General features: G+C 44.2%; 1 protein-coding gene across 14 annotated transcripts in view; it reads right to left on the bottom strand.

Annotated features, from left to right (window-relative positions):
• LOC114793074 (unconventional myosin-XVIIIa-like) overlaps positions 1 to 12,546 on the bottom strand; it is a 53,550-nt gene that overhangs the window by 39,530 nt on the left and 1,474 nt on the right. For 8 of the 14 annotated variants that reach the window (XM_028984726.1, XM_028984725.1, XM_028984727.1 and 5 more), the window contains exon 2: positions 11,223 to 12,365. In XM_028984726.1, coding sequence (XP_028840559.1) covers positions 11,223 to 12,254 — 1,032 coding nt within the window. In that variant the 5' untranslated portion in view covers positions 12,255 to 12,365. Of the gene's footprint in view, positions 1 to 678; positions 718 to 2,414; positions 2,591 to 3,482; positions 3,622 to 11,222; positions 12,366 to 12,546 lie in introns of those variants that run through there. The other 6 variants (XM_028984724.1, XM_028984723.1, XM_028984721.1 and 3 more) reach the window with 2 other exon arrangements.

Genomic DNA, 12,546 nt, shown 5'->3' on the forward strand with positions numbered 1-12,546 from the left:
TGTCCAACACAGAAAGGTCAATAGAAGAAGGGTGGTCTTATGAATCATTTATCTGGAATAAGATGACCACAGGATGTATTTACTGGGAAACACTGGGGACATCAAGATTGCTGCAGGTCATTTTAATGTTGTGGCTGTATGAATTGTTCAGAAATTACCAATGTACACAGTCGAAACTGAGAATCAATTTTTATAGATGTGAACTTTTTTCCAGATTTTTCTTTTGCTCATCCCAGTGTGTCTCTCCAAAAGTGATGCAGAAAGATCAATGCACCTCTTCATCTAATCCAACATGAGACCACCTGACACTTACTTAAAGACCCTATAAAGCCAGTGAATAAAGTCCCCAAATGCGTTCTGTACATCCCCTTCAAACTGGCCTTTTGTCTGGTTTAAGCTGCTATCAGCTGAGAGGGTAGCAGGAAGTTCTCTGGCTTGCATTCAGATCAAGTGCACTTTGCCTGGTTTTACAGGTTACATTCCATTCCCAGCAGGACAGGCTGGAGATGCGATGCTCACATCATTTGTCTCTGTCCTGTTATCAGTAATGTAATAATCCATATTATCATTTTAAAATATCGGTCCTGACTAACTGAAGCGGATTAGAGCGACTGTCAGCAAATCACAGGTTGTTACCGGTTCAAATCTGAGAAAGACCACATGACATCACTCACTTACATTTGAACCTCTGGAGTCTGGTTTGTTCTCATCTTTAACCTAAACAGATGTAAGGCCAAAAAGATTACTTGGACAATGCTAAGGCACGTTAATGAGCCAAACCATGCAAATAACCCTAACATGCCCCACTTACAAAGAAACAATGAGATATGCATTATTTAGTACCAAATTTATGCACGTGAGATCATATTATAAATTACCTGAATTTGGCCTGAGATGTTTAAAATTTTGTCAATATAGGAAATGCTCTGACCCTTTGGCAAATAACCACTTGTACTTTTGAGAATTTTCTAGAGCTGCAGAAACTAATTGATTAAAACAATAAAAAAAATATTATTTTACAATATATATTAAATATTTAAATTAAATCTTTAATATAATATTTTTAATTGAGATTTAAAATATAACAGTGCTAATGTTCATTAAAACTCTCTGGATTTTATTCTAAATGTTGTTTTTTTGTTTTATACACAGAGTGATAAAATTGCAAACTGACCTCTGCCCCCTACGGTGATACAGCATTGTGGCCAAAAGTTCTGAGAACGACACAAATACTGGTTTTCACAAAGTTAGCTGCTTCAGTGTTTTAGGTCTTTTTGTCAATTGTTTCTGTGGTGTATTAAAATATAATTACAAGCATTTTCTTTTGTTTGGCCACCCACCTCTTGAGGATTGACCAAAAGTTCTCAATTGGATTAAGGTCTGGGGACTTTTGGTACCATTCTTTATTCATAGATGTGTTCTTGGGAAAAATTGAGACACATGAATGGTCTCAAGAGACAGGACGGTAGCACTCACCTTTTCTTCTCCGGACAACCAATTTTCCAGATGCACTGAACAATGGGACTTTACCCCAGTCATCAGCAGTTCAATCCTTCTACTTTTTGAGTCGGTCCTTGATGATTTTCTTGGAGCAAAGTGGCTTCTTTGCTGCCCTTATTGACACCAGGACATCCTCTTGGCCTCACTGTGCATGCAGATGCACTCACACCTGCCTGCTGCCATTCCTGAGCAAGCTCTGCATTGGTGGCACCCCGATCCCGCAGCTGAATCACCTTTAGGAGAAGGTCCTGGCGATTGCTGGACTTTCTTGGGCACCCTGAAGACTTTTATTCAACACGTGTTTGTCTCTTCTTGAAGTTTTTGATGATCTGATAAATGGATGATTTAGGTGCAATCTTAGTAGCAACTTCCTCACCTATGAAGCTCTTTTAATGCAACACAATGATGACGGCATGTGTCTCCTTGCAGGTAAGCATGGTTAAGAATGATTTCAGTCTGCTATTTTAACTCAGTCAGCTTGTCCAGACCTCTCATTTGTGTTAACAAGAGCATCACTGAAACAATCTCAGCAGGTCCTTTTGTGGCAGGGCTGAAATGCAGTGGAAATGCTTTTTGGGGGGATTTAAGTTTGTTTTCATGGCAAAGAGCAACTTTGCAATTCATCTGATCACTCTTCATTACATTCTGGAGTATATGCAAATTTCCATGCTACAAATGGAAGCTACAAGCTTTGTGAAAACCAGTATTTGTGTCCTTCTCAAAACTTTTGGCCACGACATTCTACATTTTATTATAGGCTGACCTCCAAAACCTCACAGGATCAGACACAGTTCAAGTATGACATGTTAAAATGAATAAACAGAGATTAAAATTAAATTAAAATGCCAAAAAACAACAGAGCTTCTAACAGAGCAGTGGCATAAAAATTTGAACAGAAAAAGTTGAAGGCGCACCTTTTTCTCCCAGAATGAAAAGCGTGATGAGAAAGCCATGGAGGGTGGCCTGTGGTCATGAGCAGAGGGGGAGGTAGGGACAGGAAAGGGAGGCGGTGATAGAAGCTCAAGAAAGACGTTTAGGAACCTGCTGGTGCATGAGGTAACGGATGCAGCAGACAGGATGATACAGGCAGCTATGGGAAACACAGCAGAAAACAGAAGGGGAAACAGACATGTCACACGGGATCAGGATGTAGTCAGGGTCAGCTGACTGTGTGGGTGGTCTTGCCATGTCATCGCACATAATCAAGAGTCAATAGCTTTGGGGAAAAGAAGAAACAGATGTAACTACAAGCAGAGAGTAGCCAGAGAGAAGCTGTGTTGAAATGAATGTCATAGTTGATGCTTCGCGGTGCAGCCGTGGACGATTCTGTGTCGATGCGGTGCAGAACATAGTCGATTAGATCATAATGACGTTGGCTGGTGGCTTTCTGGCAGCGGTTGGAAAATTCCAGTTTAAAAAAATGGTGCCGGTAGTGAGTACAGTGCTGCTCCGGGTAAAAGTTACTCTCACGTCACTGACATAAGAAATTTTAAATATATCGTATCGAAAACACAATCATGAAGGTTCACGCCTCTATTAATGAGACGTCAGAGCTGGACAATGTCCCAATCACAGATTCTGGCCCTTGGACAACAGTTTTTTTTATTTTCACATGCAGTAGAAAAAAACTATTTAGAGACATGAAATCGTAATGTCCTCTGACATGATTTGGTGTATGGACATATTCACACACGCAAGCCTGATAAACTGGCGGCGGGTGGAGAGGAACAAGAAGACACCTTCTATTCAGAAAGTGCTACTTGTTCTGAAACTCAGATGCAGTGCGAATGTTGAACAGGACTAAAACGAGGCGGCAGAGAAATTGCCCCACTCACTCTGGACTGGCGGGTTACCCCGCTTCTGCCCAGGCTCCTATAAATAGGCCAGAGCCAGACGAGGCCTTCAGCACCAAAGCCCGTTCCCTGCTGTGGACAACAGAACTCCAGGCCTGGAGAAGTTACGGTGAGGGTCCATTCAGTTACCTGTAATAATCCAGCAATCCCTCCTGCAGTGCAGACCAGATCGGAGGTGGAAGGTGGGACGCGCAGAGCCAAGATATCGCCGCCGTGGTGCAGAGGAGATGCGTGAGGGAGGGAGTGGTGGGACAGCTGCTGCTGCTGGGATATGGAGGAGCTCTAAAAATAGAGCATGGCTGCCCCGTATCGTTGTTTTTGGCGGCCTGTCTTAATTTTAGTTTTAGTCCTTTGCGTCAAGCTGTCATTTTAATACATTTTTTAATCTTAGTCACGTCCAGACTCTTATAGTATTATTTTAGTCAGAATTATTCATGAATATTTTTGTCTAGTTTTGGTCAATGAAAATTATATTCACAAAAATATAATCACAATAAGTTCTTCAAAATTTCCAGGATCTGGACAGCACCAGTTTCTCAGCTACAGATCATGCACAGCCATTATACATCAGAATCACATTTTTCCCCCCTCATTATTGCAGTTGTAGCACATCGCCACAAGAGGGCTGCTGTGACCTCCAGATACTCTGATACGCTGGTATATAAAACGTTAATATGGACAGCAGCATCTGATTAATATGGGTTGGACAATGTGAATCGTTTTAAACAAAATACTGGAAGTTTAACAGGACTGCTATGACATAATGCACTGCTGTCCTCAGTCAGGCCCATGTTCATCCCCCAAATAGCAGCTGGTCAGAGAACTAACAGCCACCAGCCTCTAGACAGACAAAATCACAACCTGAATGGCACAATGATGTGGGGACATACCTACATGTCAGTCACATGATCATTGCGCACATTCAAGCTTTCTACTTACAGCAGGACCAGTAAACACTTTATAGCACAAGGTTACCTTGGCGAGGAGGGCATCAAAGGAGGGCATCTGACCTGCTCCACAAAGAAGGTGCACCAGACTAGGGCTATAAAACCTGGATGCTTTTCAGGATCCAGCTCCCTCTGAGTCGCTCAGTAAACTGATCAGAATGTGTGGGTCACTTGAGTCAGTATTGTCAAATTGACAGCTGTGAGTCAACTGAAGTGTCTGAATCATAATTTAAAAGAAAGAAAGTACTGTTTTCGGCTGTGGAGGAAGATTCACTGAATCTGATCAATTCAGATTCAGCTGGTGCAAAGAGACTGTAAATTATGCAACTTTTATAATAGTAATTGATGATCTAATGATTATAAAGATGCATTTATGTGAATAAGCAATTTATACATGGTGTAGTTAGAGAACTCAAAGGAATCGGTTCAATCAACTCATGAGTTATTTAATGGATCCAGGTGATTAACCCAAATGAGTCACGAATCACACAGCACTACACCACACAAAAGACACTTGACCCTCAAATCACACCCACTAGCATGGTCCATGCAAATCTGATCAGGACGGTCCCACTCTCAGTCGCTATTCTTAGAAGCACAGCAATAATCCAGCTAACACTAATTCTGTGTGATAGCATCGGCACACACAGAGGGCAGGGAACATTAATCCCATTCTCTCCTTTCCTAATTACGAAAGAGCGGTCCTACGAAAACGGGTGCCATCACCTGACCTCAGCAGCGTATTCAGGCCGGAGTTCTCATGACATGAGACTCCATAAACCCGTACCATCATATCTGGGATTACATGGTACGGAAAATCTGCTCTCAGCCACACGTGACGAGCGAATCTCTGAGGAAATTGTGGTAAAGGGTGAGGCTGTTCCTCTTTTCAGACACAACAGATCACAGAGTAGTCTGCAAAAGGTTTAAAAGAAAAACATTAAGAACCTCTACAGAACAGAGCATTGTGCAGAAACTCATGTAAACGTTGGGTTCAGAACGACCTGAATGAATTCATGTCTGCATGTAAACTGGTCATGGGGGTGTCAAAACAGAGAAATCCTAACCCAGACACAACAAGTGGATGCGCCAGCCTGAGGAACAGTGGAATAAAGTTCAAGTTCAAGTGACCTTTACTGTCATTTCACCAACACAGGGGGACCCGGTCTTTTCTCAAAAAATCCAAGTAAAAGGCAACATGTTCAGCACCCACATGTTACTGCAGTTCACACAGAGTTTGCTTTCCAGCATTCATTTACAAAAACATGAGAAAAATTGGGTGTTAGCCAACTGTCTTCCACACCCACTGCAAACTATCAGTAAAAAGCGCTCCATCTGAAGTGCGCTACTGTACACATAGTAAGCGCCGTTATTATTTCGGTGAGATAAGGAGAAGATCGGTCCAGCTCAGAAGCGGAACTTCCTGTTCCATTTGTGCTGAGGGGGCGGGGGGGGGTTGGTTCCATAGTCAGGGCTGGATGGTGACCTTAAGGCCACTGCTGGGCAAATGCTGACAGCTGATGAAAGGAACCACATGGGCCAGGAAACTAAGTGACAGTCCTGGAGAAAGGGAAAACCGAAAGGGAAGACACATCTCGGAGTCACACGGCGCAGACGGTGGCCTGGGTCCAGCAGACAGGCACACTGTGCTTTCAGCCGCAGGCATTCGGCCAAGATTATGCAATGGATAATCCGACTGAATTCAACATGAATTCATTCACGAACTAAAAAAAAAAAAAATGGGGGTGTGCTTTAGCCAGCCCAAATCATGGACTGTCAATGAACAAAACAACGGCAGCGTCATTACAAGTGTCAGGGACAGTCCCCCTGGAGACACTCACGGTTATGTGTCTTGTTCAGGGACACAATGGCAGTAAGTGGGGCTTTTGGTTCATAACTGTCTTACCCACCAGGCTACTACTACCATCATGTTCCATACGCACCCAGTTTTTACCACAAATAACATACTGCATGATGAACTCTTATTCCTGTTATGTGAGCATTAATGAGCAGTAATGAGCAGTAATTCTGCGGTGCAGGAAACGATCCGGCGTGCATCTGGACCAGGTGAAGCAGGCACAGGAAGGGGTGAAACCTGCCTGACTGGTTTGGAGCAGACGCGGAGCACAGAGACACAGGCGTGAGGAATGCAGAACAACAGAGAAGAGACTAAATAACGCATCAGAACCAGCCAAGTGACGTCTTCAGTGTGAAGATCTCAACCCGATAGATAGCTAGATAGATAGATAGATAGATAGATAATATGATCTATCCAGATTAGCTGTGTTTCAACAACAGGACCTGGTTAAATCCAGTCTCCACTGATGGCAGTGCAGTGGCAGGATCTGCACCAGAAGCCCCGTTCTGGTTCTCTTTTTATTAAATCATGTGGCCTTTAAATAGAGCCACCGCTTCTAGGTCAGTTCAGCGTGTTATCATTTTCTCCCATCTGCACGGCCTAGCGCGGATCTAGGACACCGGCCCGTGGTGACATTCTCCGGGTGGAGCAGTGGTGCCGTCAGATTTCATAACTCTGGTGGGAGGGTGAGCATGCTGTCATCGTCTCCAAACACAGCAAACAAAGAAATGAAGGAACGAAAGGTGCCAAACACCAGGCTTTAAAAACCAGTCAGACACGTCATGTCAAGTAAAGGCCTGAAAAGTGCTGCTGTCACCGTACCACACCTGAAACAATGTCACACGACCCTAAATACCACAGCGATCAAGGTCTGATAAGCCCAGCAGAGCTAAAACTTGACAGAGGTTCAAAAAGAGGATGAATTTGTTAAAGGAAAAAGATCGAGAAAAACGTCCATGACAGAAAGTTTAAAATGAGCATTAAAGTTGAGCTACTGTCCACACAACAAAGTTGTTCTGAAAAATGGGAACATTTCCTTCCAATCCACACGGAGACGGCATTTCAGGGGACCCAGAATGGTTCTCTTTCTAAAACTGGTTCCAGAGTGAGTTTCTCTTTTCTGCGTATCCGTGTGGATGGCAGAGCATCTTTTGCCAGTCTCTGCGTCTCCGTGGACGACAGCATTTCAGATAAGGCTGCCGTGTGGATGCAGGATTATCACACAGCGAAAAAGGCATTTTAGAGAAAGCGTGTTTTCATGTGGAGGGCGCCTACCGCTGTTGGCTTGTATTCTATTATGCAATGGATGCACCTTCAATAGTGCTGCACGATTAATCTAATCGCAATCGTAATCGCGATGTCAGTCTGTGCGATTACATGAACGCAAAATGCTGCGATTTAAATGATTAGTACATGGACTGGATCGGCAACATATCCGATCCATTCTCTCATTCTCTCAAAGTTTGCGAGTCTCACTTCAGTCGGATGTGACGTATTTGGTCACATGACTTTCGATTCGGATACATATGGTTAGACGGCGCATGACGCGCTGCATCGTACGTCAACGTCGCCGCCATATTACGAAAGGCGCTTCTGTGGCGTGAAGCATATACATGTCTATGGAGAGAAGTGCATAAAAATGCCTCACTCTTGTGCTGCTTGGGGCTGTACAAACCGCTGTACGCTTCAAATATTTGGCCATTATAAAATCCCCGTTTTATAAGTCTTAACCTTAGCTAAGCTAGGCTAAGCTAGCGAAGTTATGCATTCCTGTGTTCAAGTCAGCCTCCAAACAACGTTTTGGCTAAACGTAGGCATTAACTATTTAGACTGTCCTTAGCTGTTTAGTTAACTTTTCTCAAACTTTGAAGGTTTACTAAAGAAATTCACCTCAGTTTACAAATCTTAACCTTAGCTAAGCTAGCAAAGCTATGCATCCCTGTGTTCAAGTCAGCCTCCAAACAACATTTTGGTTAAACGTAAGAATTTTATAATGGCCAAATATAATCAAAACAGTTGTTTAGCCTTACCAGGGTTTGTCGTTCGACAGTAATGTAAAATAGTTTTTTGTGATTTATTTAATTTTGTAGAATATTGTATTTTGAAAGCACTGGGTATTTCAGGTTATAAGTAGTTTGTATGTTTATCATATCGCAATCGCATATCGCAATATTTATCTCAATAATCGCAATATGTCTTTTTCCCCAAATCGTGCAGCCCTAACCTTCAACATCACTGTGCTATTGGCAACTCATGTTAAAAGAACGCAGAGAGAATCCTCACCACAGATGCACTTATGTGCTGAAAATGTACTTGTAAGGGTTTCGTTAGCCTGGGTTTGTGTAAAATGTCCTCATTGTTTCAATCCACCTATGACTACATGATAAAAATATGTATTGCTCCGATTGTTCCTTCTGTATTGTTCGTATGACCTGCTGTGTTGCTTCCTCAGTCAGAAAATCAATCCTTCTATTCAAATAAGGTAGGAGGGGAAGATTATTCAGTGTGGATCAACGCACACGCCTGAGTGGAACCACAAATATTCCACAAAGCACAGGGCTTTCCCGGGACGTGTCAGAGCGCTAAATCCAGATCATTCAAAGCCTCAAGCCGTCCATGCAGGAGCAGTCCATTATTCCTCCTGAAAGGAAGACTGGTCTTGGCAGAATGCTGGAGGCTCCAGATGCGAACCCAGGTCTAGAGATGTAGCGTTCGAAAACAATAAAACCGTTTCAGGATATTGTACAGAGCTGGGGACAGTTTATTCATCTCAGCTTACCTCGCTTTACAACCAAGTCTATGTGGCTGCGTGTAGGATCACCTTCTGCAATTCACAAAAGAAAAACTTCCTCTCATTGGATCATGTGGCCGCGTGTATTTCTTTGGATGTCAGTAGAGAGGAGGAAGTCCTCCTTTGTAAAATAGAACCATAACTTTGGTGCGCTTCTCTCTGACATGCTGTAGATCACCTTCAAAAGATGAAAGAGCAGTTCTTGACACATTAAATCATTGACGATGCTGCAACCTGAAGGTCTACCTATATCTGCTCTAGAAAGGCACTGAGCCTCAGAAGCCTGCAGCTTTCTGATCAGAACATCCTACAAGAACAGTCCCAGTCCCCTGCTGCTGCACACGATCCCAGCGCGATGTGAAGGGACTAAACCACTGATTCAGAAGTTATAACGCGACCACGTTCAGAAGCGTGATCTGAGGAGAAGGAAGGTAAGCCTCTTAACGGACACATTTCCAGCAAAACCCCCGCTGGGACATCTGGCCATCATAACGTGGAGAGGCCATAAACAATTTGACCAAGACAGAAACCTACACCAAAGGAAGCCCGGGGTAACCTACATGTCCGAATAACTCTCTTTAGTGCCAGGACCAGAACGATCCAGGAAACGGTGCCACTGCAGTTCTAGAGGTGATGGTGTAGCAGTACCATGGACTTTCAATGCAGCTGAACAGTTCAGATATTAAAAGAGGTCATCAAGGGGCAGTGGTGGCCTAGCGGTTAAGGAAGCGGGCCCGTAATCAGAAGGTTGCCGGTTTGAATCCTGATCCGCCGCGGTGCCACAGTCACCCCACACTGCTCCCCGCGTGCCTGTCATGGCTGCCCACTGATCACTAAGGGTAAAGGGTTAAAAGCGTGCTGTGCTACAATGACAATCACTTTCACTTCCATAATTTTTTATGAATTCATTTAGCTTTGAATAAAGAATCACTAATATTCCGCTACTCCCCTAATCAGACAAATTGCAATGAAATATTTGAATGATCTTTACATAGATGAGTAATGTTTACTGGAACAACAATTCCGCCTGTTAATTTGCACTGTGGCAAAAGCTAACGTAACATTTTCAGTGACGCGATTCATGCTACGTGGGCGAATACGCTGGTCTGAAATCCGACAGAGAGTGGATACCCAGCCTTGTTGACACCTAGCGGGTTGGACAAATCTGGACCAGGTTTGTCATGGCAGGTGCTTTCACTAAAATAAGAACTGAACCGATGAAAGGCCAAGCACTAGCCATTTGTCAACATATTATTTCATGCCAATATTATTTCAGCTAGTTTAAGCCAAAACAGAAGATCTCACTATAAAAACCACATAAATGACCTCCTAGTCAGGGATGAGGCAGATTTCAATGCAGATGTGGTGGGTGTAGCATTTTAAAGATATATCTGATAATGAAGAAAAAAAATAAAGTCCTGCGGTGTGGACACGAGACCTGATGTTTAAAACATGAAAAATCTGCAACACAAGATTCCTGGAAGCCCAAAGATATCACACTTCTGCATCAACAGGTTCTTAAAAGTGGTTCATGTACCATTTGAAAAGGTTACACAGTTCACCAAGGAAGAGGTTTGGCTCTGTAGTGCAGATTACGAAATTCTCTTATAAAGACCCTCACATAGCAGGTAAGGTGTTCATTAGGCTGCCACAAAAACTAATACAATACGGGTTTAGTTTGCAGTGTGAATCAAGTAAAGATCTTTAAAAATACATATATATTATATAATTTTATAGATCGGTGTGTACTATTAAACAATACTGATTTTATGAGCATTTAATGCAAATTAACACAAAGTCACCATCTAAATAATGAGACTCCATTCCCAGTGCATTACGAATAACCCTTTTAAGACCACATTCCTTTCACCAGAACAATTACGTACCATAATAGATCGTATCATATGAACTAATAACTCCACCTCCAAAACTGAAAATCTAGAAGACTGCAGCACAGTCTCTTTCCAGGAGACAAAGCAAACCAGCGAATTATAGAAGACACTCATGACATGGACGGTCCACTAAGGTACCATCACTTATGAACTTTGGTCTGGGCCAGTGGTGACCTAGCAGGTAAGGAAGCAGACCTGTAATCTGAAGGTTGCCGAATCGAATCACTGAGCAAAGCACCGTCCCCACACACTGCTCCACGGGTGCCTGTCATGGCTGCCCACTGCTCACCAAGGTGATGGTTAAAAGCAGAGGACACATTTGGTTGAGTCACCATGTGTTGTGCTTGCTGTGCTTCACCAGTTAGATGCAATCATACTCACTTCATAGGCATCTTGTCGTAGACCCTCCCTGTTCCTCAACCAACAGCGGCTCAGCTCGCTCAGCTCCACGATGGGTTGTACTTTCAGCCGTACCAGGTCTCCTGACTGCCGGATCATTTCCACAATCTCATCTCTGCTCTTGTTTTCCACGTTCACCCCATTGATCTCCACCAGCCGATCTCCAGGCACGAGGCCCAAAGTCAGGTCCTTGTTGCCGGAGCCAGGTTCTGCAAAGTGGACCACCCGTCGATAGGCCGAGCCATCAGGTCGCCGATCCAGCATGGTGGTCCGGCGCAGGGAGAAACCGAAGTCGCCCGTGTTGCGTCGTTGCAGCTCTAGCTCTCTCGGTTCGGGCATCTTTGGTGCCACCACTTCTGGCATCCGCAGGTCGGCGGGGAACGTTTTGTCCACTAACTCTGGAATCTTCTGTACTGGAATACTCTGCAGTTGGGAGGAAGCCTGTGGAAGCTGAGGATCGAAGGTTTTGGCCTCGACCTGGGGAGAAGGAGAAGCTGAACTCCGCCCAGATGCCGTGGAGGCCTCTGAAGGGCTCTCCTCTCTGCTCCTCTGGGAAGAGTAAAAGTGCTTCGTTGTCGGGCCTTCTTGGGAATTCTGCTTAGCCAGCTGGGCGAACTTGGCCGCCCGTTCCTTTACGGAGGTGCGCTGAAAAGCCTCCTGTGATGCCTCCCCCTTCGAACCATCACCAGAGCCGGCTGTCCGCACCTTACCGACGTCCAGAGCCACGCTCCCCCGGTTTCGAAGCTTGTCCGAATCCACCACGCTGGTTAAGCTGAGCTCTGTGCTGCTGACCACTTTGATGGGAATGGGATTGGATATCTCGAGTTTGGCTCGGGAGTCTCGCTTCGAGTCGGAACGATGGAGGTTGAAAAAGCCCCTCCTAACCCCCACCTCCTCCAGGCTCCTCAGCTCTGCCTGAGACATTCGCTCCTTTTTATCCTTCTTGTCCCTCTTCTCCTTCCTCCCTCCATCCTTCTCCGCCCTGTCCTTGTCCTTTTTGATCAGGTGGAACATATCGAAGATCTTTTCCTTGGTCTGCTACAGGTTTCCCACATACAGTCAGAAGAGTTATATGACGATATCAAATGTGGGGCGATCCATGAGGAGAGCACCAGCACCAGAGCCCTGTGGAGAAGAAGAGGAATATGATTATTAAACACTCGAGCGAGGCATATGCACAGTTTAGAGCAGCTTGTTTTTAATTACTTCCAGGATTTTATGAATTCCCACAATCAGATTACAGTTTTGTGCCTCAATTAACTGTGCAAAACATAACCGAGAGTGCATTCTATCATCTTGAGAACAC

This window comes from Denticeps clupeoides, chromosome 6 (assembly GCF_900700375.1).
Source record: "Denticeps clupeoides chromosome 6, fDenClu1.1, whole genome shotgun sequence".
NCBI classification, from domain to species: domain Eukaryota; kingdom Metazoa; phylum Chordata; class Actinopteri; order Clupeiformes; family Denticipitidae; genus Denticeps; species Denticeps clupeoides.